Source organism: Dioscorea cayenensis, chromosome 8, assembly GCF_009730915.1.
Source record: "Dioscorea cayenensis subsp. rotundata cultivar TDr96_F1 chromosome 8, TDr96_F1_v2_PseudoChromosome.rev07_lg8_w22 25.fasta, whole genome shotgun sequence".
Lineage (NCBI taxonomy): Eukaryota > Viridiplantae > Streptophyta > Magnoliopsida > Dioscoreales > Dioscoreaceae > Dioscorea > Dioscorea cayenensis.
The window spans coordinates 8,418,497-8,445,889 of record NC_052478.1 but is presented as its reverse complement, the minus strand read 5'-3'; the positions used below and the strand labels follow the sequence as shown (position 1 = coordinate 8,445,889).

The 27,393-nt window shown below is 31.2% G+C and overlaps 3 protein-coding genes across 4 annotated transcripts; all 3 read right to left on the bottom strand.

The window, feature by feature from the left end:
- Positions 1-9,098: 9,098 nt before the first annotated feature.
- On the bottom strand, positions 9,099-10,489 carry LOC120266412. 2 transcript variants are annotated; one of them, XM_039274037.1, is made up of 2 exons: positions 10,180-10,489; positions 9,099-9,491 (listed from the first exon to the last, which is right to left on the bottom strand). In XM_039274037.1, exons 1-2 carry the CDS (start codon positions 10,372-10,374, stop codon positions 9,300-9,302), a joined length of 387 nt encoding a protein of 128 aa, XP_039129971.1. In that variant the 5' UTR covers positions 10,375-10,489; the 3' UTR covers positions 9,099-9,299. The 2 variants fall into 2 exon arrangements, with proteins under 2 accessions (XP_039129971.1, XP_039129970.1); XM_039274036.1 differs by having other exon boundaries at positions 10,212-10,489.
- A 4,697-nt stretch (positions 10,490-15,186) lies between these two features.
- LOC120266594 (gelsolin-related protein of 125 kDa-like) lies at positions 15,187-16,176 on the bottom strand. The gene is made up of 2 exons (XM_039274235.1): positions 16,020-16,176; positions 15,187-15,915 (listed from the first exon to the last, which is right to left on the bottom strand). The coding sequence occupies exons 1-2, from the start codon at positions 16,032-16,034 to the stop codon at positions 15,475-15,477; spliced, it is 456 nt and encodes a 151-aa protein (XP_039130169.1). The 5' UTR covers positions 16,035-16,176; the 3' UTR covers positions 15,187-15,474.
- Positions 16,177-20,215: 4,039 nt separating this feature from the next.
- LOC120266377 lies at positions 20,216-24,738 on the bottom strand. The gene is made up of 6 exons (XM_039274002.1): positions 24,132-24,738; positions 22,918-23,029; positions 22,625-22,796; positions 22,342-22,538; positions 21,117-21,256; positions 20,216-20,413 (listed from the first exon to the last, which is right to left on the bottom strand). The coding sequence occupies exons 1-5, from the start codon at positions 24,599-24,601 to the stop codon at positions 21,134-21,136; spliced, it is 1,074 nt and encodes a 357-aa protein (XP_039129936.1). The 5' UTR covers positions 24,602-24,738; the 3' UTR covers positions 20,216-20,413; positions 21,117-21,133.
- Between the last annotated feature and the right edge of the window lie 2,655 nt (positions 24,739-27,393).

Here is a 27,393-nt window from a genome sequence, read left to right as displayed (position 1 = left end):
ATAATAATAATAATATATTATTATTATTATTAAAGAAAAAAATGGTTGTGGAGTTATTTCTTCTTTGGAGTATAATTAAGTAATTGATTAGAAAATCGCACCTCACTTTGCTTTGTGAGAGTACACAAACTAGATATTCAATTTCTATCTTGTGTGCATGCCTCTAATAGCACTTCTCGTATTTGTTAAAAAAAAATAATAATAATAATAATTAGATACTTTTCTCATGTGTCATGTTAGGAATTAGAAGAGGAACAAATTAGCTCATGTTTTATACATTGATATCTATCTCCCTGATAATGAAATGCCATGTAATAAGTGATATATATATATATATATATATATATATATATATTATTACGTATGAAACATAAATTATAAGATAATTTGTAATTCCATTGTTTTGGGGAACATGAAAAATTAAAAAAAAAAAACTTCCTTTTTAACTCTTTGAGCTAAATGTCATAAAGATAAGATAAAATATACATATTAGTAATTATCGACTTTTATATCATTTTATTGTATCATGGGATTGTAGATAGACTATATTCTTTATTCAATTTGTAGATCATTTTAATTACCTTCATTATTTTTAGGAAAAATATTATAAAATTAAAAATTTATAAAAAATCTATACATTGATGGGAACAAAATGCTATTAATAGGTTACAATAATGCTATGAATATGTTAACCATATAGGTATTATATTAGTAATTATAGATAAACTATTAATAGGTTACTATTGATAAATATTAGCATTAAAATATATTATAGTATATACTGTTGGGTTGTGAACGACACATCATGTAGGGATATTAGGATATATGTGCATAACTTATGTAGACGTACACAACTAATATTTATAATTGTGTTTATCTTATCATATTTAGTTTTGAATGGACCAATTGTGGTAATCTAATGAAAGTTTGGATAGGGTCCTAATTATCTAATTTTAAATGAGTGGATTTACATATTGATCATATGATGTGTAGAATTTCTGGAGGCAAAATCATCAAGTCTATAATGGGCAGACTTATAATTAGCCCCATAAAGACTTATTACAAATAGGGTGTTGTCCCTAACTAGGCACGCAGCGATCTGAGATTCAGAATTAGGGGTTTTTAAATTAGGGTTCCCATATCCCCTCTCTACATGTGATCAGTTAGAAGAACCACAAGACCCAATCATCTTCATCATTATCAATGGATTCAAATGCAGGTACGCTTCCACTAAATTTATGTTGTTCCTAAATAATTTCTAGAACAAGAAGATCCTGGTTGTATTAGGAAATTCATCAAGTTCCATCAAGTGGTACCAGAGCGATCTTGTTTTGAAATTGTTTAGGATTTATTTTGATCTTGAATTTATTGATTAATATGTTTGCAAATATATACATGATTTTGTTATGCATGCTTCCGGTTCGGATTTTAAGATAGTGATTGTCCCAAAGGATCATATATAATGACAATACACATGCTTCCAGTTCGGATTTGTAATGACAATATGATGGTGATCATATGTATATATTGGTTGTATGTCTCAAAACTATGTTTAAAGATGCTTTGATGATTTATATGACCACGGATTTTGAGATAGTGATTGGCCTTATATATATTATCTACGATTAATATTAAATATATTAATTAATTCATGATATTGTTTCTGTAAGTGAGATGAGATCCTGAAGAAGTGTGTTTCTATATAGATTTTTAGATTATCATGAATTCTTTTAAGTCATCATGCGGATTTCAATATTTATTTTAATTAAATTATTTTTTTTTATGATTATCCCAATCAAAGTTCAGGAACACATTTAATATTTTATATTAATTTAAATTTCACTTTGATTTTAATTAGGATACATTTGAATTTTAGGTTAATTATTGAGGATTTATTTGAGATTATCATGAATTTAATTTTATTCATGATTATAAAGTTGTTTTAATAATCATTAAGAAAAATAACAACTTAGAGTTGTTTTTATAAGCTTTCTTGGATATTTTTAGCAATTGGTAGAAGCAGCATCGTCACCAAAGTGACTTGTGGAAGCTTTTTTTTTTGTGAATAACTATAGTGTTAGTTCATATTTAATCTCATGCAGACAACACGTCGGCCCAAAGGAAGACTGTTGTGTGGCAGAGATTTGTTTGCACATGTGATAATAAGTTGTTTATAGTTATAAAGTGTCTATTGTGAGTATTTAATCGGCCTAAAGGAAGACTTTATACTTGACTGGAATTTACTATAAAAACTTGATTACTGCAACAAGTTAATTACTAGTGAATTGAATCTCTGTCCAAAGACTAGATTTGATGTCACTCTATTAACTTGAAGATGGGTTGTTGTTATTTGTATGTTTTGATTATTAGACCTCTAGTTAATTAACTGTGACTAATTATTGATTATCGCTCTCTGTACAGTTGACATCATGAGTGTTAATAATGTGTTTGCAACACTCAATGACATTCCCATTCTTAACGGCACAAATTTCAAGGCTTGGAAAAATAAGGTAAACTCATTTTGGGATGTATAGATCAAGACTATGCATTTAGGGAACCATGTCCTGCACCTCTGACAGATCAAAGCTCCATTCATGACAAGAGAGTCTTTGAGAGGTGGGAGCGGTCTAATTGTATAGGTCTAATGATCATGAAGAATATAATCCCTGAGGCTTTTCTGGACACTACGTCTGATGAAAAAATGAAAAAGACATTAAACAATTCCTTATCACCCTGGAAGATCGCTTCGTAAGAAGTGATAAGGTGGAGACTAGTCCTACTCTAAGGAAACTAGTCTATGAGGTAACTAGTCTATGAGGTATAAGGGTGATCGAAATATACGAGAGTATGTCCTTAATATGTGTCATCTAGCTAGGAAATTGAAGAGTTTGAAATTTGAGCTACTAGAAGATGTTCTAGAGCATCTGGTGTTGATATCCCTCCCTCATCAATTCAGTCAGTTTGAAGTGAATTATAACTGTCAAAAGGAAAAATAGACAGTAAATGAACTCATCTCACAGAAGATCGGATAAAACAACATAAGGTTGAGAGTGCTGATTTTGCATCTTCAAGCCCTTAGAATAAGAGCAAGAGTTAAGAGTAGTTCTGTGAATATTGAGCTCATAGGGATAAACTCCATTGTTACGGATCCTCTTGCATTAGCGCCTATATTTTTTAATAAGCATGTTGCTTATATGGTCGACATTAGTAGAGATGCTTTCATTAGTAGGAGTTTATATTTAGTTAACTTAATACTTGTATTGATGTTATGACATTTTTTATGAAATTTCTAGTTTATTCATTATTTCACTTTGAACTATGATCTCATAAAGTTTTTAAAGTTTGACCAATTGGAAATAAACAGTGTAGATCACATTGGCTTGCAATTTCCATGCTACACATCCACACTTGATCTATGTCGTTAGTTAAGTTGGTATATGTGAGCATTGTGGGTTTAGTTGCATTGTACTGGCGATGACTGCCCCCATGTTCCATATATAGATGAGGCTGATGGACGAGATTAATTTAGATGATTTTTCAGTTGTAATTACATTTTGGTTGTTGATGGTAATTTATATACATTTTTTGAATTCCCGAAGGTGCATGATTGTATGCTCCAAGTGGGAGATTGTTGGATTGTGGACCGCACATCATGTAGGGATATAAGAATATATGTGCGTAAGTTCTGTAGATGTACACAACTAATGTTTATAATTGTGTTTATCTTATCATATTTAGTTTTGAATGGACCCAATTATGGTGATATAATGAAAATTTGGATAGGGTCCTAATTATCTAATTTTAAATGTGTTGATTACATATTAATCATATGATGTGTAGAATTTCTAGGGGGAAAATCATCAAGTCTATGATCCGCAGTCTTGTAATTAGCCCCATAAAGATTTCTTATAAATAGGGTGTGGTTCCTAACTGAGCACGCAACGATCCGAGATTCAGAATTAAGGTTTTCTAAATTAGAGTTCTCATCTCCCCTCTCTGAGTGTGATCAGTTAGAAGAACCATAAGACCCCATCATCTTCATCATTATCAATGGACTCAAGTGTACGTACACTTTTGCTAAATTTATATTGTTCCCAAATAATTTCTAGAAAAAGAAGATCCAGGTTGTATTAGGAAATTCATCAGGTTCCATCATATGCCACCTATTATTACAACATAGTAATCTATAATATGTTACCATATTAATTATGTGGTATACAAAGACAAAAAATATTTTGTGGACCCCATTATTTTATTATTTGAATTAGTTTAAAATTTTAGAATTTTTAGATTTTAAATTTTAGATCTTATTTTTATCGCCAGCCCCAAATCAAATCTCCCCGTCCTGATTTTTTTGTTCCAGAACCCCAAAGAGAAGATCTTCACGCGGTGCCTAGTTTTTTTTTTAATAAAAGAGAGGGGAAACCGGAGAAACCCTACCTTCTCTCATTGTTAGGGTGGCTTTGGCGGTGGGGTCCTGATCTTCTTTGTAGAGATAGTAACTCCGAGAACTAGAGGTAGGATCTTGGAACTTAGATATTGATTCTGGATTTCTGTTTCCCTTTTGTCCTTCTTGTTGCTTGATTTGTAATGATAGTTCCTTCTAATCCATTCTTTTGATTCAGGATTTTTTATCTATACTTCTTTTTCTATCAAGAATCTTTTATCATTCTGAAACAAAACTAGAAAATCTTTGCAGGTAATATTATCATGCTCTATGTAAATGTCTCTTCAACTATCAATCCTCTATATTTGCTTTAGTTTGTAATTTTTGGGATTTGTTGATATTGTTAAAAATAGAAACTCCATAAACAAGAATCCCATCAAAAATAGATGCCTGCAAATAACACTTTCTATTGTGATGCGCAAAGAACTGTTTCAAAAAAACAAGAACAAGATCACTCGAACAACAAGAAGACCTGAAGAACCCTCTTCTTTTTTTCAATTAGAATCATCATAAGTTTTTCCCGAATTCTATTACAAAGCTATGTATATCTGGATGGACGGTGAAGATTAGAAGTAATCAAGCGGGTCCTTGACTAGTAACCCATCCAACAGTTTACATCACTCAAAATCTCTCAACCAATTATAACACAAACTACAGTCAATTACATTTGATACACTCAGCACCCAAATAATCCACCTGTTAAGCTACCATTGACTCAAAGTAAACTAACAAGTAATATTTGAATACAAACTGACCAACTCCCAGACTGAAACACCAAACCTGCAAAGTAACAGCATCTTCATTCACCTCTCTTTACTTACTCCAGCACCTGAGATAACCAGTAACCTCTTCACACTACCAGTTCCATTCCCAAGTTGCACCAGATGGAGAAGAATTAGACCAGTGGATGAGCCACTGTGTAGCTGCTGCATTGCCTCGTTTCATAGTTCTTCAATCTAGAATTGCTCTTGGATGTAATAAAGCTATTGGCAATGTTGAAGGAGGTAGAGTCACAATAGCTTGATCAGAATGTATAGCCTTCTTTAATTGGGAAACATGGAAAACATGGTGAATTCTCGAAGAATCAAGTAAGTCCAATTTGTAAGTACACTTCCCAACCTTATCCATGATTTTATAAGGTCCAAAGAATTTTGCAGCTAGCTTGGGCACCTCTCTAACCACCAAGGAATTTTGACAGTAAGGTTGAAGCTTCAAATACACTGTATCTCCTATATCAAACACCCTCTTTGTTGGGTGTTTATTAGCTTGGGTCCTCATCCTATCTTGAGACTTCTTTAAATGATGTTTCAATAATTTGATGGCAATTTCTCTATACAACAGCATAGAATTAACAGCTTCTACATTAGAATCCTTGTTAATGTATGGAAAATGTAAAGGTGGAGGAACACCATATAGTGCCTGAAAAGGTGTTAGATTGATAGTTGTATGGTAATTTTAATTATACCAAAATTCAGCTAGTGCCACCCAAGATGACCAACTTCTTGGTAAATCACCAACGATACATCTTAAGTAAGTTTCCAAGCATCTATTTACAACCTCATTCTGCCCATCCATTTGTGGATGATATGCAGTGGAGTGTAATAATTCCACACCTTGGAGCTTGAACAATTCTTTCCAAAAGATGCTCATAAAAATAGGATCCCTATCACTCACAATAGTAGAAGGAAACCCATGGAGTTTGTACACATTATCTAGGAAAATTTGATCCACCTTAACTGCAGTAAATGGATGAGACATGGGCAAGAAGTGAGCATACTTTGTAAGTTTATCCACCACAACAAAAATCATTGTTTCCCTTTGGATTTCAGCAATCTTCAATAAAATCCATGGATATGTCTGTAAAAATAGAGTCTGGTATAGGGAGAGGCTGTAATAATCCAAGGGAAGCCACATTTTTAGGTTTGAATCTTTGGCACACATTGCATATCTTTATAAATTCCTTGACTGCTTTCCACATTCCCTTTCAATAAAAAAATTGCAGCAATTCTTTGGTATGTAGCTTGCACACCTAAATGACCACCCACTAAAGTTTCATGGAAATATTGTAATAATGTTTGTCTCAAATTTGAATTCTTTCCAATCACAATTTTGCCCTTTTTCAACAACTGCCCATTTATCCACTAAAAATGCTTAATGATGTTTCCCTACTACAAAGACTGAATAATAGCTTTTAATTCTGTATCTTCATCCCAAGAAGCCTTTATTCTATCATTAATATCCAAAGAAATGCTAGATATAGCATGTAATGTTACTTCCATAGAATTTATCCTGGAGAGAGCATCAACAACTTTGCTAGCAGACCCCTGCTTATACTAAATCTCGAAGTCCAAGGCCATTAATTTTGCTAACCAAGTGTATTGAGTTGGAGTGGTCAATTTTCTATCAAACAGATATTTCAAAGGTTGATAATCAGTCCTAATAATAAAATGTCTACCAACCAGATATTGTTGCCATTTCTTTACTACAAATAAAATAGCAAACATCTCCCTATCATAGGCTGACATGGACTGATGTTTCTCAGAAAGAACCTTACTGATCATATAGGCAATTGAGTGGGAATTTTGCATCAAAATAGCTCCTATTCTTTGGCCAAAGGCAACTGTCTCAACTATAAAAACTTACTAAAAAACTAGAAGAGCTAGAACTGATGTTGTTGTAACAACATCCTTTAATTTCATAAAAGCTTGTTGTGTAGCATCCGTCCAAACAAACCTTTTATTTCCCTTTAACAGAAATACCATAGGGCAACTAATCTGAGCATAATTCATAATAAACCTTCTGTAATAGCCTGATAAGCCCAAAAATCCCCTCAATTGTTTTAGTGAAGATGGCACATAGCAATTCCAAAAAGCTTTAACCTTTTGAGGATCAGTAGCCATCCCTTCTTTCGAAATTAAATGCCCCAAATAGTCTATTCAGCTGACATCAAATCTACACATGCTTAACTTGACAAATAATGAGTTCTGTTACAAAAGTTGAAATACTTGTAACAGATGTTTCACATGCGATTCCTCATCCCCACTATAAATCAGGATGTTGTCAAAAAAGAATAATACAAATTTCCTTAGATAAGGCTCAAAAACCTGGTTCATTAAACTTTGGAATGTAGAGGGAGCATTGATCAACCCGAATGGCATAACCTTGAATTCATAGTATCCTTGATGAGTTATGAATGTTGTCTTTTAAACATCTTCAGCTGTAATTCTAATCTGGTGATAACCAGATCTAACATCCAATTTAGAGAAAATTGTCACTCCATACAATTCTTCTAACAATTCTTCAAGTACAAGGATAGGAAACTTGTCTTTGATTGTCACATTATTCAACCCTCTATAGTCCGCACATAGCCTCCATGACCTATCTTTTTTTCTCACCAAGACTATTGGAGCTGAAAATGGGGAATTGTTGAATTATATTAACCCAGATTCTAGCATCTCATGAATTAGTTTCTCATTGATATCCTTTTGTAAAGGACAATACCTATATGGGCTCAAACACACAGGATTCACCCCATCTTTGAGAATAATTCTATGGTCTTGTGATCTAACTTGTGGTAACCCCTCAGGAACTGAAAATACTCCTACGAAATTTAATAACACCTGGATAACAGATTCTGGTACCCCTTTAGTGAAAGCATAAATTTCCTCTTCTAACTCCATAGCCTCAATAGAAATAGAAGATGACTTCACTAATAAAGCAAAACATTGGTTAAGAGATAATTAAGTCTCTTTAACTAATAGTTTATCTATTATTGAATTGTCCACCAGCTTAATTTTGGTACTTTGTTTACCCTGCAGAAAAAATGATGCATCTCCCAAGCAAAACCTCATTTGCAATTTCTTGAAATTCCAACTAATATCACCAAGTTCTGCCAACCATTATATTACTAAGACCATGTCATAATTTTCCAAGGGAAGGATCAAAAAATCAGCACTGAACAAATTTCCCTGCATCTTCCACTGAAAAGCCTTACAGACTTTAGTATAAATTATTTCATTCCCATTTGCAACAGCTACTTTGACAGCAGGAATAGGTTCTAAAGTACAACCCAATGACTTGGTCATACCTTTATCAAGGAAATTATGAGAACTTCCTAAGTCTATCAATAGAAATAACATCTTTGTGACATAACAGCCTCTAATTCTCATAGTTTGGCAACTGTCCATACATGTGAGAGCATGAATAGACAACTGTGGATCAAAAAGAGTTCGCTTCTCATTTTGCAGCTCTTCCACCACTTCAATTTCCTCATAATCATCTATCTCCAGAGTAATCATATACATTTGCTTCTTATTACATTTGTGACCCGGAAAAAAAATTTCATTGCACCTGAAACATAAACCTTTTAACCTTTTCTCTTCCATCTCTTTATTAGGCATTCTTCTTGAAAACTTGGAGTTATAACTAGTCTTTGCTTGCTCTGGAATTGAAGGAATTCCCTGTCTAACAGAATTAGAATTCCAGTTAGAACCCACAATGGTTTTTGCCAAACCTCCATTGGATTGATAAGAATTTCCATCAACCTGGGATCTATTATTCTGCACACCCATTCCCCTTTTTTTTTTTTTAAAGAACTTCTCAAAGAGAAGCTGTTTATTGAAAGGAACCTGGTACAGAAGTGCTACTAAAATTTAAAAGACAAATACGAGTTAGAATCTAAAACCAAAATTGATAAAGGATTTCATGATCCAAAATGGGAGGTCTTTCCCAAACAAGAACAAGTTGGGATGATGATGAGTTAAACCATGCATAGCTAAACCAACAGCCGGAGAGCCCCAGGAAGACGGGATAACATGGATCAGAGGATTTCCCCATGAGTCCAAAAGAAATTTCAGGTTATTAATTTGATCATCAAACCGCCATGAGGTAACATGGTCAGTGCAGTTAAGCAGGTGGATGATGTCTTGAAGATCACAGAAGATGTGTTTGACAGGCTTATTAAGCTCCATTGCTGCATTGAGAGCCGCTTCGACAGCAAAAAGTGTATCCGATGAGAATTCAGAAGATCGACGAGAAGAGCAACCTGCAAGGGACACCTCATAATTAGCATTTGTGAAGAAGAACCCTGCAGAGCTAACCTGGCGATGCTGATTGGAGGTTGCATGAGTGAAGAGAAAGTTGTTATCAGAAGAGGAAAAGTTGCAAAGCAATAGTTTTCTACCACAGAGATTTGAATTAGACCACAACAATTCTTGGATTTTTGCAATAACATAAGCTGATTTCAAAGAAGTGGGCTTAAACAATCTAACAGACATCTCCAACTCCTCTTTTAAACCACCCAGAAATTGACTCAAAGTTTAAGTTTCTATGCAATATGTTTGGCTAAGTAAAACATCAAATTCATCTGGATATTGTTGCAAAGAACCTTCTTGCTTTAATTTTTTGATTTCAGCCATGGTGTCCCAAACTACATGTTCCCCAAATCTGGCCACAAGAACCTCTACAAACTCACTCCAAGAAACCAATTTACCCTTCTCCCTAATACTCAAGAAATACTTTAACCAGTGTAGAGCCTTTCCCACAAAGTAAATAGCAGCCAACTTCACTTTGACAACATCCACAATATTATCAATTTCAAAACAATTGTTCAAATTCATACAACCAATCCGTAAGTCCATCCTCATTAAATGTTGGAAACTCTAACTTAGTATAGTGTCCTATACTGCAAGAACCATTAGAATTTCCAAAACTCCATTATTAAGATTACTAACTTGTTGCTGATAAGAAGACTGAGCTGCCTCACCATTTCTCTTCTTCGCCATGTCCGCCAGCAACATTCTGATCTCATCAAGAGCCTTGGAATTTTGCTCCCTTACATCTTCAATTCCTTTAGAACGTCTCTTATCTATCTCTTTGATTAGGTTCTCAAGATCACCGTAATCCTGCTTCTTCCCACAATTCGTCATGAGAGGAATAATGAAGCTCTAATACCACTGATGTTCAGAGAACTGTTTAAAAAAAACAAGAACAAGATCACTCGAACAACAAGAAGACCTGAAGAACCCTCTTCTTTTTTTCAATTAGAATCATCATAAGTTTTTCCCGAATTCTATTACAAAGCTATGTATATCTGGATGGACGATCCAGATTAGAAGTAATCAAGAGGGTCCTTGACTAGTAACCCATCCAACGGTTTACATCACTCAAAATCTCTCAACCAATTACAACACACACTACAGCCAATTACATTTGATACACTCAGCACCCAGTTAATCCACATGTTAAGCTACCATTGAATCAAATTAAACTAACAAGTAACATTTGAATACAAACCGACCAACTCCCATACTGAAACACCAAACCTGCAAAGTAACAGCATCTTCATTCACCTTTCTTCACACTACCAATTCCTCTGCAACACCACACAACATATTGCTTCATGCAATCTTGACTCTTATCACATGAACCACTCGTGCAATAGAAATTATAGACTCTATTTTTACTATGGAGATTGGAGATTAAAGAAATGGTTTTTTGTTAAATCGGTGGAGTTAATCATACTGCTCATAGGTTGTTTACATAAAATAGTATTTTGACTTGTGGTGGCACTTGGCAATGTTTCCATGCTTCTTTTAGTTTATTTATTTATTATTTTATCATATTTAGAACATGTGGTTCTGATAATTGTTTTAGCTTGGATTTAAGCTATTGTCAGACTATATCTTGGCCTTTAGGATGTAAATATTTGAATGGTCAATTTAGTCATTTGTATTGTTAGATGTTTTCTTAAAGCCCCATAGTATGGTCATGTGCATCCCAGTATACCTCTCTCACAAAAAAAATCTGTAAGCCTATAATTTTGGGTTTTGATATTTTTGCACATGCTTAATGTTTGATAGGGCCTCCTTTTGGTGCTTAATTTTGGTAATTTGGTTTAGAATCTTGGAGTTGGAAGACATCTAGGCAGGTATCCCACATATAAATTCTATTATATGTATTTACTCTAGTTTTCTGAACATCTAGAATTTTTGAGAAAAATATTAATTTTTTTATTTATATTTTGAATTATTTATTTATTATTATTTTCGGAATTATTTTAAATTATTTTAAATTTTAAGTTAATGATATTTTATTATGGATTAGAATTATCTGAAAGGTTTAGACATTTATTTAAATCTGGATTATTTAATTTTTGAATTTTTAGATCATTTATTTAAATTCGGATTATTTAATTTCTGAATTTTAGATATTTTATTTAATTTTTGATTAATTATTATTATTATTATTTGTTCATGTTTAGATTCAATTAACTGATTTAGTTTGATATGATAAAAATGGGATCACGCGACTGCTAAAAAAATTTTGCCTGCCAAATTACTTGTATTTTGCCAAATATAAATTTTGATAGTTTATTGTTTTGTAAATATGAAATATTTTGACATAGAAACTAGTCCCCAATTAACTATGCACTAACCCTGTCACTATGGGTTAAACATTGACCGTGTCGACATGTATCTTGATCTAGAAACTATAGTTTCCCATAGCTTTCCGTAGGTGAAGAATAACAGCCTCTAATAATTCTAGCTCTGGTCACCAAGGGTAAAAATATGATCTCTGATAATTCTTGCTTGGGTCACTGAGGGTAAATATATGAATTCTATTAATTTGTTTTGGCAATAGTTGTTTGGGGGACCTATTTGCTCAGGATTTGACATCTGTATTTGTTTGAAATAAATCTGATTTCTGATGTTTGATTTTGTCGTCTTGTAACTTTTAAATGATCCCTATATTTTTAGTGTGTGCTTACTGGGTTGTCAAGCTCAGAAATGTTGTTGATATCTCTTTTCATATCAGGAGTAGAGTTGAGTGGTGGATAGCTTAGCGGGGATCGTTGGGCAATCGCCGAATAATTAGCATGTAATAAGTCTCGTTTATTATGGGCCTAGGTTTTATTTGAATAAGTTTGTATTGTTTTTGCAAAACAATTAGTCTAATTCTTTCAATGTTGAACTCTGTTCTTTTGTTCTTAAATTTGGCTTCCTTGTTAGATATTGTGATTCTTGAGAGCAGGTTTTGAGGTCTTGCATGCCTACTTGATTTTGGCTTTATAGGTGTGCGGCCGTTTGCTGGCTCACCTGATCCGGTGAGCCGGACCCAAGGCATGACATATCAAAAGAGCATCAAATCCAAATATTGATAGGTTTGATTTTGTTTATATTGTATTTATATTTCCTTAAATGATAGGTTTGATCGAAAAGGACATCGCATTTGGGTGCTATTAATAATTTCACATTGACCTTTTTTCTTAGTGTTCATATGCTTATCATTAATACTCCCTCCGTTTCTTTTTACTTGTCACACTTACCTAATTCACACCGATTAAGAAAAGTTAGTTAAAATTAGTTGGTTACCTATATTTATAAAAAAAATTACATTACTTTCCAAAACTACCCCTATTTAAAACTCCACTAGGGGACTATAAAATTTAATGCTTAGTTGATTGAGATTTATTGAAAATTGTACAAGGACATTAAATTAAAGGACAAATTTGGAAAAAAAAAGTTATTTAATGTTGCACAATATTTTTAATGTGACAAATAAAAAGGAACAGAGAAGATCTCCAAAATGTGACAAGTAAAAAGGAACGGAGGAAGTATATGTTAATATACAAAAATTAATAGTATGTATATATGCATGTATTATATATAATATTATATGTGTTATACTATATTATATATTAAAATAAAAGGAAAAAAATATTTATTGATTTTATTGTTAAAAACGTTAAAAACAAAAATAAAACTAAAAATGCTATTATATATATATATATATATATATATATATATATATATATATATATATATATATATATATATATATATAATATATTAGTATGTATTGAGATGGAGAATGGGTAGTGCGGTACCAAAAAAAAAAATATTTGAACCATTCAACCAATGAAACAACGCAAATGCCGTTTTGAGAGCTTTTAAGGGATAAATTTTTTATAATACGTATATATTATGGAGTAATATAAGCAACGTTTTTCTTTCTTCTTCATAATACAAAATTAAGAAACACAAAGTAACCCAATCGCTTCAACTGCTTAATAAAAACTATGATAATACTAAAAAAAATATTACATCTCACAAAAAAGTTGGTAGCCCACTGGCATTTGCCCTATTTTAAATTGTGGTGGCTTAAAACATTCAAAAGTTTTCAAATTCAAGTCTTGTAAGTCTTGTTGAATACAGTGATAGTAACAGGTTCTAATTATGAATTGGGGTTATAAATTTGAACAACTACATTATCAAATGAGAATGGATTAATAGGATGTTCAATTTTCAGTCTATGTACACACCTTTGACAATACTTACAGCGTTTGTCAAAAAGAGCCAAAATACATCTAAAGTTGATAGAAATCTACTCAATAACTAGATAATGTTTTCTTTTTCTACTAAACGAAATATAATAAAATTCAAAAAAAAAAAAATCATCCACTAACCCTATTGATATTAGAACGGGTAAATGGGCATATAAAAAAATTTGCTAAGTTTCTAGAATATATTGTTTTGAGTTATCAATTCTTGCCTAATCACTCATAGCGCTCATAATTTTGTTTTTAATTTAATAAAGTAGTTATAAAAATTTTAAATTTTATAATAAAAAATCAAAAGAACAAAAAAATGAACAATGGTGATCATCATCAAAAGTTATAAATTCAAATAATTATATTCATCACAACCATATGAGCTTGTGTGTTGTTTATGGAATTATATATTTCTATAGAGAGTTTGGGTTTGCCCAAACCAGTATGGGCCTTCTGCTCCCAAAAATTTTAGTGAGGAAATAAGGTAATTATAAGAATATATATATATATATATACATATGTGGAATTTGAAAGATAATTTAGGTTGTGTTTGATTGGCAACATGAAAAATGGCTGAAAAATAAAATTTTTCCATAGAATATTTTTCCATGAAAAAATTTTACATGGAAAATAAAAAAATAGTCGTTTGATTGGCATTATTTTTCAGCTAGAAAATCAAAAATTTTCTATTTGGAAATTCAGATTTTGTTGTTTGATTGCTCTTATTTTCCACGGAAAATATAACATTTTTCATGGAAAAAACCTCACTGATCTGGATAAATTTATTTAAAATATTATGAAGTTATATAATTTATCTTTTTTAAAAAAAAATTAAACGAAAAGGAAAAACTTTTCTTTTAAATTTTTTTAAAAAAAATTATTTTAAATATTTCAATCGCACTTTATTTTTTCACATAGCCCCTTGCGTTTTCTATGGAAAACTTTCCCTAGGGGGAGGCAGGAAAAATTTTCCACTAATTTGAGGGAAAATAGGGTCACATGATAGAGTTTGTGGAAAAAAATTTTACGAAAAATTTTAACAAATAAACAGCCTCTTTAGCTGAAAAATGACCGGTAAAAATTTTTTCTAGGAAAAAAAAGCAATCAAACATTTGACTTTGTGTATTTTATTTGTGTATCTTATTAAGAGAAATATAATATACATAACTCTTTATTATTAATAATAAATCAATAATTTATAAACTCAACAACAGAGTCAATCTCCCTCTCTCATAGTTACCACTCCTTTTCTCATTATAAAAACTTATAAGATTAATTTTTTTTTTAAGATACAAACTTCAAACATTTAATATAAAATTTAGAGAACAAACTAAAGGCAAAATACATAAAATGCATAGATAAATTTAAAAAACAAGACACTTGAAGAGATTTAAGGAACAAATTAACAAGAAGCACAACTAGATCTCTATGAAATCAAGAAATCCATAGATTAACAACACAACCATCACAATATAACAACAACAAACTACAAAGTTGGACCACATTGGTTCAACTTGTTTATTTCTACCATTACATTAATTATTATTCATAAACCCCCCATGCATTAAACCTAATTAACTCACATCATATCTCAACATAAGAAATTAACACAAACACATACACTGATAGTTTTGTTTCTCTCATTAATTATATCTCCATGCATGCAAGACACTCTCTCTAAATACTACTATTTCTTCTACTCCTCATTGCTCTTCTCACCTTCATCCTTATTTTCATCTTTCTTCACTTCCTCTTCGGCCACCACCGGCTTTTCTTCGGCTCTCTCTTCCTTCTTATCTTCCTTTTCTTCTTCCTTTTCACTAATTGTCACTGCCACTACCTCTTGCTCCACCTCAGGAACCTCCTTGTTCTCCACTGTGTCCTCACCGGTGATCTCGGTCACCGGTTTCTCTTCTACCGGCTTCTCTTCTGCCGGCTTTTCTTCGATCTTCTCCTCTTCGACCACCGGCTTCGCTGCTTCTTCAGCATCTTCCTTTACTTTAACCTCATCAGTAACAGCAGTCTCAGTAGCAGAACCAAATACTTCTTCTTCCTTAGTTGTCTCCTCCACCGTCTCCTTATTTGTTTCTGTCACTTGAACATTCTCTTCTGGCAATGCAGTGGTGGCAGACTGAACCTATGATCATCAAGAAATAACATTAATGCATTCAAGACTCTCTAATAACATATATATATATATATATATTAATGTATCAATGCTCTAGAACTATATATATATACCTCAACAGTGGCCATAAAGATCAAAGTGATCAACTTGAAAACTAGAACAAGAAGAAGAAGAAAAAGAAGGAGATGGAATGGATGTGAAGAGTGAAAGTTAAGGGTATATATAGGGGAATTGAAGGGACTATAGCTAGTGAATGGTTGGTAAAATTATATAGAGTGATAAATTATATATATTAAATAGAGAAGAATCTCACAAAGGTGACATGTCATATATATATATATATATATAACACTAATATCAAGAGAATGAATTGAAAGGGCATGTTAGCATGGAATAGAAAAGAGAGAGTGGGGTCCTTCAGAGGGATTGAGAGATGCCCTTAGTTTATTAAGTATGGGAAGAAGTAGAGAGTGATTGATAGGAAGGGACAAGAAGGTGGAAGCCATTTTGATATATAAGTGTTTTAAGGGTACAGACAAACACAGACCTCCATGATCCCTTTGTGAGCTGTATACTCTTAAGTTGTGTTTTGTGCAGTTGGGTTTTTGGGTGGCAAATTGATTGCCATGCATGTTATTAGGGTTTTCATGTAACTTGCATGGTTATTAAATTATTTAACTTTCATGATTAATTGTGAGTGGTTCTGTAGTAGATCTCTAGAGGAGAGTTGTTTACTTGTTTTGGTTTTAGTTGTGAGAAAATCTCTTGCATGCCCTTTTGCAATTGTCTAATTACTCTTTATCATTAATAATTAATTTATAAAATTTTTTAAAATATATATATATATATTAAGACATAGCTATTTTTTATTTGAATTACAGTTGATTTTATTGTAAGTTGAACTATAATGTTTGACTGTATTAGTTGAGGAAATAGATCAAAATTTTGAAAAATAGGGTTAATCATGCTATGAAAAAATACATACATATGGAAACAAATGGAAGCAAGATTATGCTTTAAGGATCAAACAAGGTTGATCCTTTGATGGTATGATGTGAAACCTAAAATTAGGGGGGGTGGCTGAATTTCTAGTAGAAAATGATGGAGGTTTTTGTATGGAATGTATAATTAAAGCCATGACTTTGTCTAAAGTCATTTGAATTTAGAGGCACTTTTACAATTGCCACCACCTTATAGGTTAATTTCCATGAAAAATTTGAACCAGTTTGGAAAATATATTCCATATTATAAATTTCATATTATTTTTACAAAAAAAAGAAAATTTCCTCTTTTTTTTTTTGTTAGAGGGGTTGGAAATGATGTAAAAAAGGGGGAAAGATGGGTAAAAATAAATAAATTTATTTTTATTATGAGAAATTCAATGAAAATTTTAAATAAGAAAATAATTTTTTATTTTATTTTATTTTATTTTAATTGCTAGAGTACTGGAAATGATGTTGAAAAAAAAGGGAGAAAAGAGGGGTAAAAAAGTAAATTTACGTGATTTGTAGGGAAGTGTTAGTGGGCCAAAGATGACGCAAATAGGCCCAAAAAAAGAATGGGCTTTTTCTGGCGGAAGTTGGGAAGGGGATTTGAAGGGCAAGTGTGGGCCCCCACACCTCAATTGCCAATGCCCTAAAGTCCAAAAGGATATTTAGAAAGCTTGGTTGCTGACGTGGCACAGTCCTTTTCTATGGGGTCTTGGTGTGAGATGGTGGGGTGGGCGGTGGACATGGGTCCCACTCCCTCACATCTTCAATGACTGGGTCCCATGCGTCAAAATGGCATATTTTGTCGTTTAGTGTATAGTAGTTGTCAAGCTGATCGGAGGATCTAATAACATTTAAATATTTTTTTTGAGAGGGGGATAAGATTATAAGGAACTTTTTGGTAAATATTTATTTATTTATTTTTGGCAATTCCTTGAATTTAACTTAGATCCATGATATGATTAAATTAAAGATTATCTTAAAAAAAATCAGTTAAAAAATTAAAATAAAAGTAATATTATTTGAAATATAATTATTGTAGAGTTTCAATGAAATCACTATTTAATAAACTTTCAATTTTATTTTTTTGTTTTTCATAAATAAATTTGAGGTTTTCTTTCAAACTTTTTTTTCTCTTGGGTTGTCTTTTTTTTTTTCTATTGGGTTGTTTCTCCACTTCTTGTCATTGGTTATTTCCACGGGAAAATTTAAGGAGAGGGGAGGCCGGACGGGGGCAAGGGGGTGCTCAAGCACCCCTTTTGCCTCATCATATATATATATAATTAAAATATTAATCATTATAATTCATATGAAAAATGCAACTTTTATTTTTTTTTTAAATTCTACCTCATTTTATTTAAAATAAATTAAATAAAAATAATAAAATTACTATATTAAATAAATTTGATGTGGAATGATAATAAATAATATGGCTAGCCAAACATAAATCCTCAAATATTTTTATTTTTAAACTTTATATATAGATTTTTTTTTATTGAACTTATTAATACATAATTATTAATATTTAGGATATTAATATAAAAATAAAAATAAAATCCTAAAAAATGCAATTGCTATAGCAAAATCTCTAAAATAAAAAAACATTACAGATCTCATATATTGGTGAGTTTTTTTTGTTTGATCAATTATCTCCAAATTTATGTTTTATTTCATTACAGGATTTATCCTTTTTTATATTTAATTTAATTTTTTTAAAATTTTTGTGTGATTATTTATTGTGTAAAAGTATGTATATTTGTTAAATGATTGTTAGATATTTGTTAAATATTTGTTTCATTATGAAAATTATTGTGAAAAAATGTTATATACTTGTGATTAATTGTTATGAAAATTTTAATTATTCATTAGATTATTTGTTGAATAATGGTTGTATCTAATAATTGACTTATATATGAATTTATTTAAAGTTGTTTTTTAATTGTAGTATTTATTAATTTAGTGTTTAACTAGAGTTGAGTTAATTACTAATTATGTAGATATGATAGCGGTTTTACACTAAACCAAATTTTTTAGATGGATATATATTTTATATTTTTAAAATATTGATTATTATAATCTCAAATTTGAATTAATAAAATTATTTAATATTTTAAAAAATAAAATTTAAATTCATCACCCCCTTAATTTTAATTCTATTTCCACCATTAGTTATTTCTGTGACCTCTAATAGTTTATGAAGGTTTTTATTTTTAATTGAAGTGGTTTATCCACCTTTTAAAAAAAATTTAAAAATTAGATCCAATTAAAAAATGGTTAGTTTTTTTTAAAACAATAATCTTACATTTGTTTGAGCTGAGATTGACACATGTCTCCTCAGTAGGACAAAAGACTCTAATGTTAATAAACCAAATAACTGTTAGCTAAAAACTAGTATTTCAATTACAGCCTTTATGGCTGTTTTTTTATTATGCTTCATTTAAATTTTATTTTTATATAAAAAAATCATTAAAGTCGCTTTGCAATGGCAATGTTTTTTAATAAGCACAAAGAAATAAGATAATTACAAACAAATACATAAGTTTTCAAATATATCAATATATATATACCAAATATAAAATATAATATATATATATATATATATAAGGATTAGCATCCAAAAATAGTGTTTCAATGTGACAAATGAAAAGAAAGGAAAAAAAACTAAAAAAGTAGAAAACAGTCCTTTGTTTCGGACCTTAGTTCATTGTTGGATCTAAATGTCACATTATATGACTATTGATGGGACTTAAGCCTGTGGACAAAATTGATCCTAGAATTCAAGTCTGTTTGCCATAATCAATTAGACAATCCAATAATCAATCAAACGCCCAAATTCTAAAATTATATAAATATTTATCACCAAGAAATTGAGTTTTGAAATATACACTCTTAATTCAAGTATCAAGACTTTGTAGGGGTACACATGCAAAAACCCTCAATTTGACTTGCTAAAAAAACATAAATAAATAAACAAAATGCTTGCAAAATCACTTTTTGCTTTTTAATCCAAAACTCAAAACTCCCTTTGAAATGTGACCAAGAATTTTGAGAAGAAAAAGACAGAAAAAAGCAGATACAGAAAAATTACTTTCATACTGAGAAATACAATTTCATACACTACAAAGAACAATGGAATACATTATTCATGTCTGTCTTACCTCATATCGAAGTCTGCAAGTCCGAAGAATTCTTCACAATTGACAATAATTTATTGAGTTTATAGCTGCAGCATCACAATGAACAATTGCAAGCATAACACAGATCGCATGTTCTATTTATAAAGGCAAGTGATACTGAAGATAACTGATTAAGTAAGAGGATTAGCGCAGAAACTATCGACACTTTTTCTTTCTATTACCACCAGAGTAAACTACAGCATCTCAAAAGAAAAAGAAAGAAAGGCTACATAATGCAAGCAAATACAAACAGTTGAAGCATAATAAAACAATGCTTTGTTTTTGTTTCATAGAGTATGTTCTATTTTGTTAGACCAACTAGATTCCACAGAAATGCAACATCTGCAAATAGAAGAGAAAGCAGCTCATCATTTTTCAGTTTGGTTTCAGAAGCATAACACAATTTGAATTTTTAATCATGTGAATCAAAAAGTTCAGAGACTACGGAGAATAAACTATTGGCATTGTGTTTAAACTATAAATGATCAATTGATTGTTAGTTGCTTGAGTGTCAAATGACATGTGTTTTGGAAGGAAGAGCAGCCTGGATCCTATGTGAATAAGAAAAGATGGAAAGAAAATAGGCATGCTATATCAGAATAGACACTATGTGCTATGAATTTTCAGAAAATTTTCTTTAATTATGTTTGGTCAGTTAATGGTTTAAAATTTTAGATACAGAGTGAGGTTCATTGTCAAGCGAAAGACGTAAAAGCAAAATAGAGTTTCCTTAAAGCAACACCAAGAAAAATCGCTTCATTAAGACGCAAACGAAGTGGAGTGGATGCTTCACGCATAATAAATTAGACAATCTACCAAAACAAGCTTAACCACGCTGTATATGGCCGAGCTAGCCACAAATATAATATGCAATGGAAGCCATTTTTTATATTACTCAAGAAATTTTTAAGAACTAAAGAGGGTACATAATTGATTAAAAGCAGAAAAATTTAAAAAAAAAAATATTACTTACTTTTCAGCAGATTTATGAAATAAGCTAATAATTCTTTTAAAAGAAAGATATATGTCAAAATTTCAATCTCACCAGTTAAATGCTGCTGGTCAGGATTGCTTGATTAAATGTTGTGCCAACATTTCTGAGATTCCCGACGCTGAAAGGCTTTCACATCCAAAAAGTTGTTGAAGTTTAAAGTCACAAAGTACCATCATTGTGTTGGTTGGATCCTAAACAGAGAAAAAAAAATACTCAAAAGAATTAAAACATCATACTATAGCCGCAATGATCTAAAATAGTAGAGAAATAAACAGAATTAAAGAACTTTCCTTAATTTATTTAGTAGTTTGTATCATAGCGACAAAGAATACAGGCTTTAAGGTGAAATTTATCAGTCAAAAGAGCATAGAGATTACTTCAACAAGAAGAATGTCAGCCGACAGTTATTTAAGAATTTCTTTTAGTGAGGACTTAGGTAGAATGTCAGTGCTTCCAAACAGTCTACCAAGTCCTTTCAGAGATCGTTCGTAGTCACAAAGCAAATGTCATGGTTACATTAGCTTTTATAAATCAAACTATAGCCCTCCAAATCAAGGTAAGACATCTGTCAGTTAAAGACCTAATAAATACTCAATTTTGATGTCACAAAAGCCAACATGAGAAGCTCTTAGGAATTCTATTGTTTCCCTTTGAGAACTATCCAAGAGTTAATATTCACATCATCATCTTCAACACCTTATCCTAAAGTAAACAGCTAAATCATAATATTCCATTAAATACATTATTATGATTATGCACCACCCTAATGCTGGCCTTATACAAAATAATGCCGTCTTCCTCCTTAAAAGAATATGCAAGATATACGTTTTCCCATTAAATAAAGAGGCCAATAAGAAAAAGTGACAAGAGAAAATATTTTAATGGCTACTGGTTAAGAAGAGTACCCAAAGATGCAGTGGTCTACCAACAATATAAAATATATTGCCAAAAAGAAGTGAGAGAATTGAATTATAATGTCAAATAAAAAGAAATCATATTAAAACTTAAGAGGCATGATTAAAAAAAAAAATTGTGCTTCATGAGTTCTAGGCCTAGAAAACAGCTAAAAAGCCTAAAATATGATGAAGTAACAGAAACTTTGTTTTAATATTTGAACAAAAACCAACCAAGATCCAGTGAAAAGTTTTATAACTAAAAGGACAAGAAATAGTCAGGATTTTCTAACATAGTAGTTATCAATCAATTGCGTGATGAAGCATTGCAGAAGTATCTCATTCATCATAAAGTATGTGATAGGGATATCAGGTAGCCAAACCTCAAGCTGGTTTTCTTTTATGTAATCCCAAATGCGTTTCAAAGCCTCAGACTGAAGCATCTCCTTTTGTTCAGTTCCCAAAAATGTGGCTAGTGCATCCGATATAACCACAGCACACTGATCAACATCAGGTTTGGTTTCAGAAGCCACTTCTGAGGATTCAGTTTTTGCTCGCTTAGAGGCTGGAGCTTGGTCTTCTGCAAGAAACCAAGAATTCTTTTTATGAATAATATCAACATAATTATAATTCATTTCAAGCATTGTTTTTTGAACACCAGCATACTTGTAGCTTCAAGTGGTATGATATGCTTAGCCAACAGCTTGTTCATCTTGAACATGTCAGTACAATCAGTCTCAAAAACCAAACGCAGTTCATTGTTGCATATAATCTTCCTCTTGTTATTAGGATCTTGAAGATTGTTTTTCCGAATGTAGGCCCACAACTGCTTCACAATCTGAAGTATGATATGAAAGATAAGAACCCAAAATAATCAAGTATATCAACAAAATATTTAAATGAAGCATTATGAAACAATATACGGAAAGCAATAAATTTCTTAATTGGATAAAGACGACCTGGGTTCGTGCCATGGTTGGCTCACCAACAATAGCTTGCAGTTCAGGTGAAACACCACAAACCTTGCTTAAACCCCCAGGGCCACCTCTGCGCTTGGCTGGTGCTGGAGCGCTGAAATACACATCACAGATACCACCAATTACTTACAGCAATATACTGCCTAGGCATCATTTTGATCTCATTCAGCAGGCGTAAAGATGAAAAATAAAATTTTAAATTGAATTTATTCATAAACAAACAATTAAAAACATTTGCACACAAAGGAGAATTCAATTTGAATAAACTCACTAGCTAATCAGTAATTCTGGTGAACGGCCTTCTCCTACTATTGTTGAATCAGTAAAGCTAAAACAGGTATCGGAAGTCACCACATTTACGCAAAAAGGACATAAATCCACAATCAAACCAAAGTAATAATAATACAGATAAAGCGTGACGTTTGCACATTTCTTTTGTGGCAGAAGGAACCAATAAACCTACAGCAGAGGGACAAACCAAAATCACCACAAATTTCCAAAAGGCAACACATTTGTATTGCAAGAATCACGACATTCACCAAAATCCAAAACCTTCGAGTAAATTGAATAAACATGACACAAAATTAGCAAGTTTCTTGGAAGCAAAAGAAAACAAATCATCCACTTTCATGAGTTCACCAACTACCCAATTCAACTCACAAGAAAACCAAAGAAATCCAAACAGAAACCGACACTCTAATCCTAAATTCAACAAACTAAAAGCTCTAACCTTTCCCTCTCCAGCACATTCCAAATTCAAAATCGAATCACATAGTATTGCCCTAAAGTACTAAACATCTAAACTAGAAAAAAAAAAAAATTCTTGATTCTAAGTCCAATAAATAAGCTCAAAATTAGCCCTTTAACAACAAGGCCCAAAGAGAACTGCATTTCTACACAAGAAAACGCAACCCTAAATCTGATACAAAGTCACGACCGGCGTGCACAAGAAAAGCAACCACATTCGTACACCAAAGAAAAAAAAACACAAGCTATACAGAAAAGCCCATTCACAAATTCAATACACAAGCTCAAAACCCACACACTTCCTCCCTTATAGCACCAATCCATGTCATCAAATCCCCGAATTGAACAAATTATCAACTTTCCCATCCATAAATTGCCAATAAGACAGCCACACCAAAATCCAAAACCCTAATTCAAAATTTTAATAATAAAAAACTCAAAACTCACACCTTTCTTTAGGGTTCACAGCAATCGGCCTCAGAGCAACAGGCGAAACAGCCCCAACCGAGCCCTCAGGCCTCGCCAAGGCAACATGCGAATGCTGCATCAGCTGCTGGTGCTGGTTAGCGGCATGAACAACAACGGGTGAAGGGGCTCTAAAAGCGAGCTCATGGTGATGAGGGAGGTGAGCGAACGGCGAAGGCGAAGCACCAGGGAGAGAAGAGTAGGGCTGAGCGGTGGCATAAGGGTGGAACTGGGGGAGGGGTTGGGGGTGATGGGCGGGGCCAAGGAGGAGCTGGATCTGGTCGCGTATGAACGACACTTTATGCGAGAGATCGACGCCGAGCTTGGCCTCGAGCTGGCGGACAATGGCATCAACCGAAGGGGCGCCAGCGGCAGGGCCGGCCTGGCGGAGCAGAGACTCGACGCAGCTGGCGATCTCCTTGTCGGTCACCATCTGGAGTGGAGCTTGGATCATTCAAGGAAGGGAGAAGAATGGAGGGAATTGGGGATTCAAAAAGCTCGAATTTTTTTTCGGGGTTTCTCCCTCCCCGCCTTCGATCTCTCTCTCTCTCTCTCTCTCTCTCTCTCTCTCTCTCTCTGGTTTCTCTCTCTTCCAATCGTGTCTCATTCTCTCTCTCTCTCTCTCTCTTAAATAAGAGAATGGAAGGACGAGAGAGGGCATTGAATTTGGGCGAAATTACAATGTAGAATTAGGATTTATTATTATTATTAAGTATTCTCCCTGGTTTCGTTTTTTTTTAATATTATATTTTATTTAATTATTTATTAAAATAATTATTTTAAATATAAAATATTATATAAAAAAACCATTGTAAATTTTAAATAGGGTTGTGGGAAAAAATTTTAATTTTAAAAAAATTATAAGAACTAAAACATAAAATATTATATAAAAAAACCATTGTAAAATTTAAATAGGGTTGTGAAAAAAAAATTAATTTGAAAAATTTATGAGGTTGTAAATGTAAAATATCATATATAAAACTATTATAAAATTAAAAAGAAAATTTAATAATAACTCATGTTCAAAAAAGTACCATGCATGGTACTTTTGCCGTATTTTGGTAATTTATTTAAAAAATACTTATTTTGGTAAATAATTTTAAAAAATACAATATTTAAAAAAAAACCCCGGTTTCACATTGGAGTTTTAAAATTTTGTGAGGGGTTTTTGAGATAATATCATATATATATATATATATATATATATATATATATATATATATATATATATTTCATATAATTAAACAACTCTTACAATGGAAATTCTTGTATACCTTGAATTTCAAAGGTCTTATAGCATTTAATTCATAAATAAATAAATATAATTAAAGATTTTCAATTATTAATATCATAAATAATATAAATAAAAACTTAAATGTAATAAAAATATTTAAATTTACTCCTTGAAACACTTGGGAGCAGATTATACATCTACTTTAATACAATTCCCTTGCTTTGCTTCAGTTTTAGCTCTTTTTTTTTTACAATTTTGATGGTTGTAAGGCAATATTACATATAGACATAATTTGAAATAAAATATTTTAGTTAATAAAATTATAATATCATACACAAAGTTTTTAAGAGAAAATAAATAAAGCAAATCCAATTGGAACAATATCCAGGAAAAGAAGTATTAAAAAATAAAAATATATATAATATAAATTAAAAGGTAAAGAAAATTTAATTGAACAATAATAGATATCACAACCTTTTGTTACAGTTCATTAAAAAAAATTAAAATTAAGGATCATATTTTAGAAATACATCTAGTTTCTGAAATTTCAATATCTTTCATCCTTTAATATTCTATATTTTGATATCTTTAATTTTTTTTAATTTGCTTAGATATAATATAAGATAAATGGTCATTTTCAATTATGACATACAAATTGATTAAAGAAATTATGATTTGATAACTCCTTAAGGCATACATTTATCACAAAATAAAATATTTTTTAATCATTATAATTTGTTTTAAAAGATTTTATGGAGTATTTAATGCAAAATTAATGAAAGTAATTAAACCTTTATATTACTTATTTTATAATTAATGCAAACAAATATTTAAGTATAATAATATTTAAAAAAAAATCATAATTATTCTTTGAAATACTCTCGAGCCAGATTATATATCTACTTTAAATATATTATTATTATTATTATTATTTTGTTTCAATATAAGAATTCTATTTGAGAAATATGAAAGGGAATAAATCACTTGGATTAGTCTTGGAACATATTTTTCTTTATATTTTACATGTAAAAAAAATAACAAGTAAAAATTTTGAAATTCAATGTTTTAGTTGATTGTTAATATTATTTAATTTTTGATTTCAAACTATTTTTTTATTTTTTTATTTTTGTTTTTATTCGTTTTAAATTAGGCCATAGATAACTGGTAAAACAGCACATTTTTCGAAAATTATTTTGCAATTAAAAGTAAATATAATTTTGTTGGAGTGTATATATCTATATGTAATTGCGCATTATGCTTGGGCATATATGCCATCTTTTAATTTATTATAGTAGAGTCACCACATCAATAGTCAAGTTGTAAGAAATTTAATTTTTAAATTCAAAAGGCTCAACTCCCTCATAAAACACAGTTAAGATCGTGGCTTGTCCAAATTATAAAAATAAAATATAAAAAATTTTAGGAGTTACCCATAATAGGGAAAAAAAGACAAAGATAAAATATTAAAATTTTAGATAACCAAACACTACCTAATGCAATGGAAAGGAATGTGGCATGAGGTAAAAGGTCAAATCCCTTTGCCATCAGTACTATAACAGAAAAATGTGCAATAATGTAGAAATATTTTGAAAATATTATGTTGTGCAGCAAACTGTTCACTAGGATATCATATTGGAAACACGCAATTTATCATTGCCTCATGTATTAACCAACTTTATATGATAAATTACTTGAAGGTCATTATACATGTCGCTTTAACAACTCCTTTGTGGGACAGACAAAATAATAATAATAATAATAATAATAATAATAATAATAATAATAGATAGTTAATTTTCACTAGTTGCGGGAATTTAGGTTCAATTTTAAAAAAAAACTCAAAAGTATAGAAGCATAGCCATAATGGAATATAATATTAATTCCAAAATTTATATATAGAGAGTATAAGAATACAATAAATAAATAATTGATCTTCAAAATTGTGAAGATCCACAACCCACAAACAACTCACGAAGTTCAACAACTTTTAAGAAAAAAGATGAACTATGACT

Bases quoted from the DNA above. Each gene is read 5' to 3' on its own strand.
- LOC120266412 (XM_039274036.1), bottom strand. From the start codon at position 10,374: ATGACGAATTGTGGGAAGAAGCAGGATTACGGTGATCTTGAGAACCTA. The intron at 9,492-10,211 runs GTGAGGCAGCTC...TGTCCCTTGCAG, and splicing joins CATGGCGAAGAAGAGAAATG to GTTGCTCTTCTCGTCGATCT.
- LOC120266377 (XM_039274002.1), bottom strand. From the start codon at position 24,601: ATGATCCAAGCTCCACTCCAGATGGTGACCGACAAGGAGATCGCCAGC. The intron at 22,797-22,917 runs GTCGTCTTTATC...ATCATACTTCAG, and splicing joins CAACCATGGCACGAACCCAG to ATTGTGAAGCAGTTGTGGGC. The intron at 22,539-22,624 runs GTATGCTGGTGT...GGTTTCTTGCAG, and splicing joins CATACCACTTGAAGCTACAA to AAGACCAAGCTCCAGCCTCT.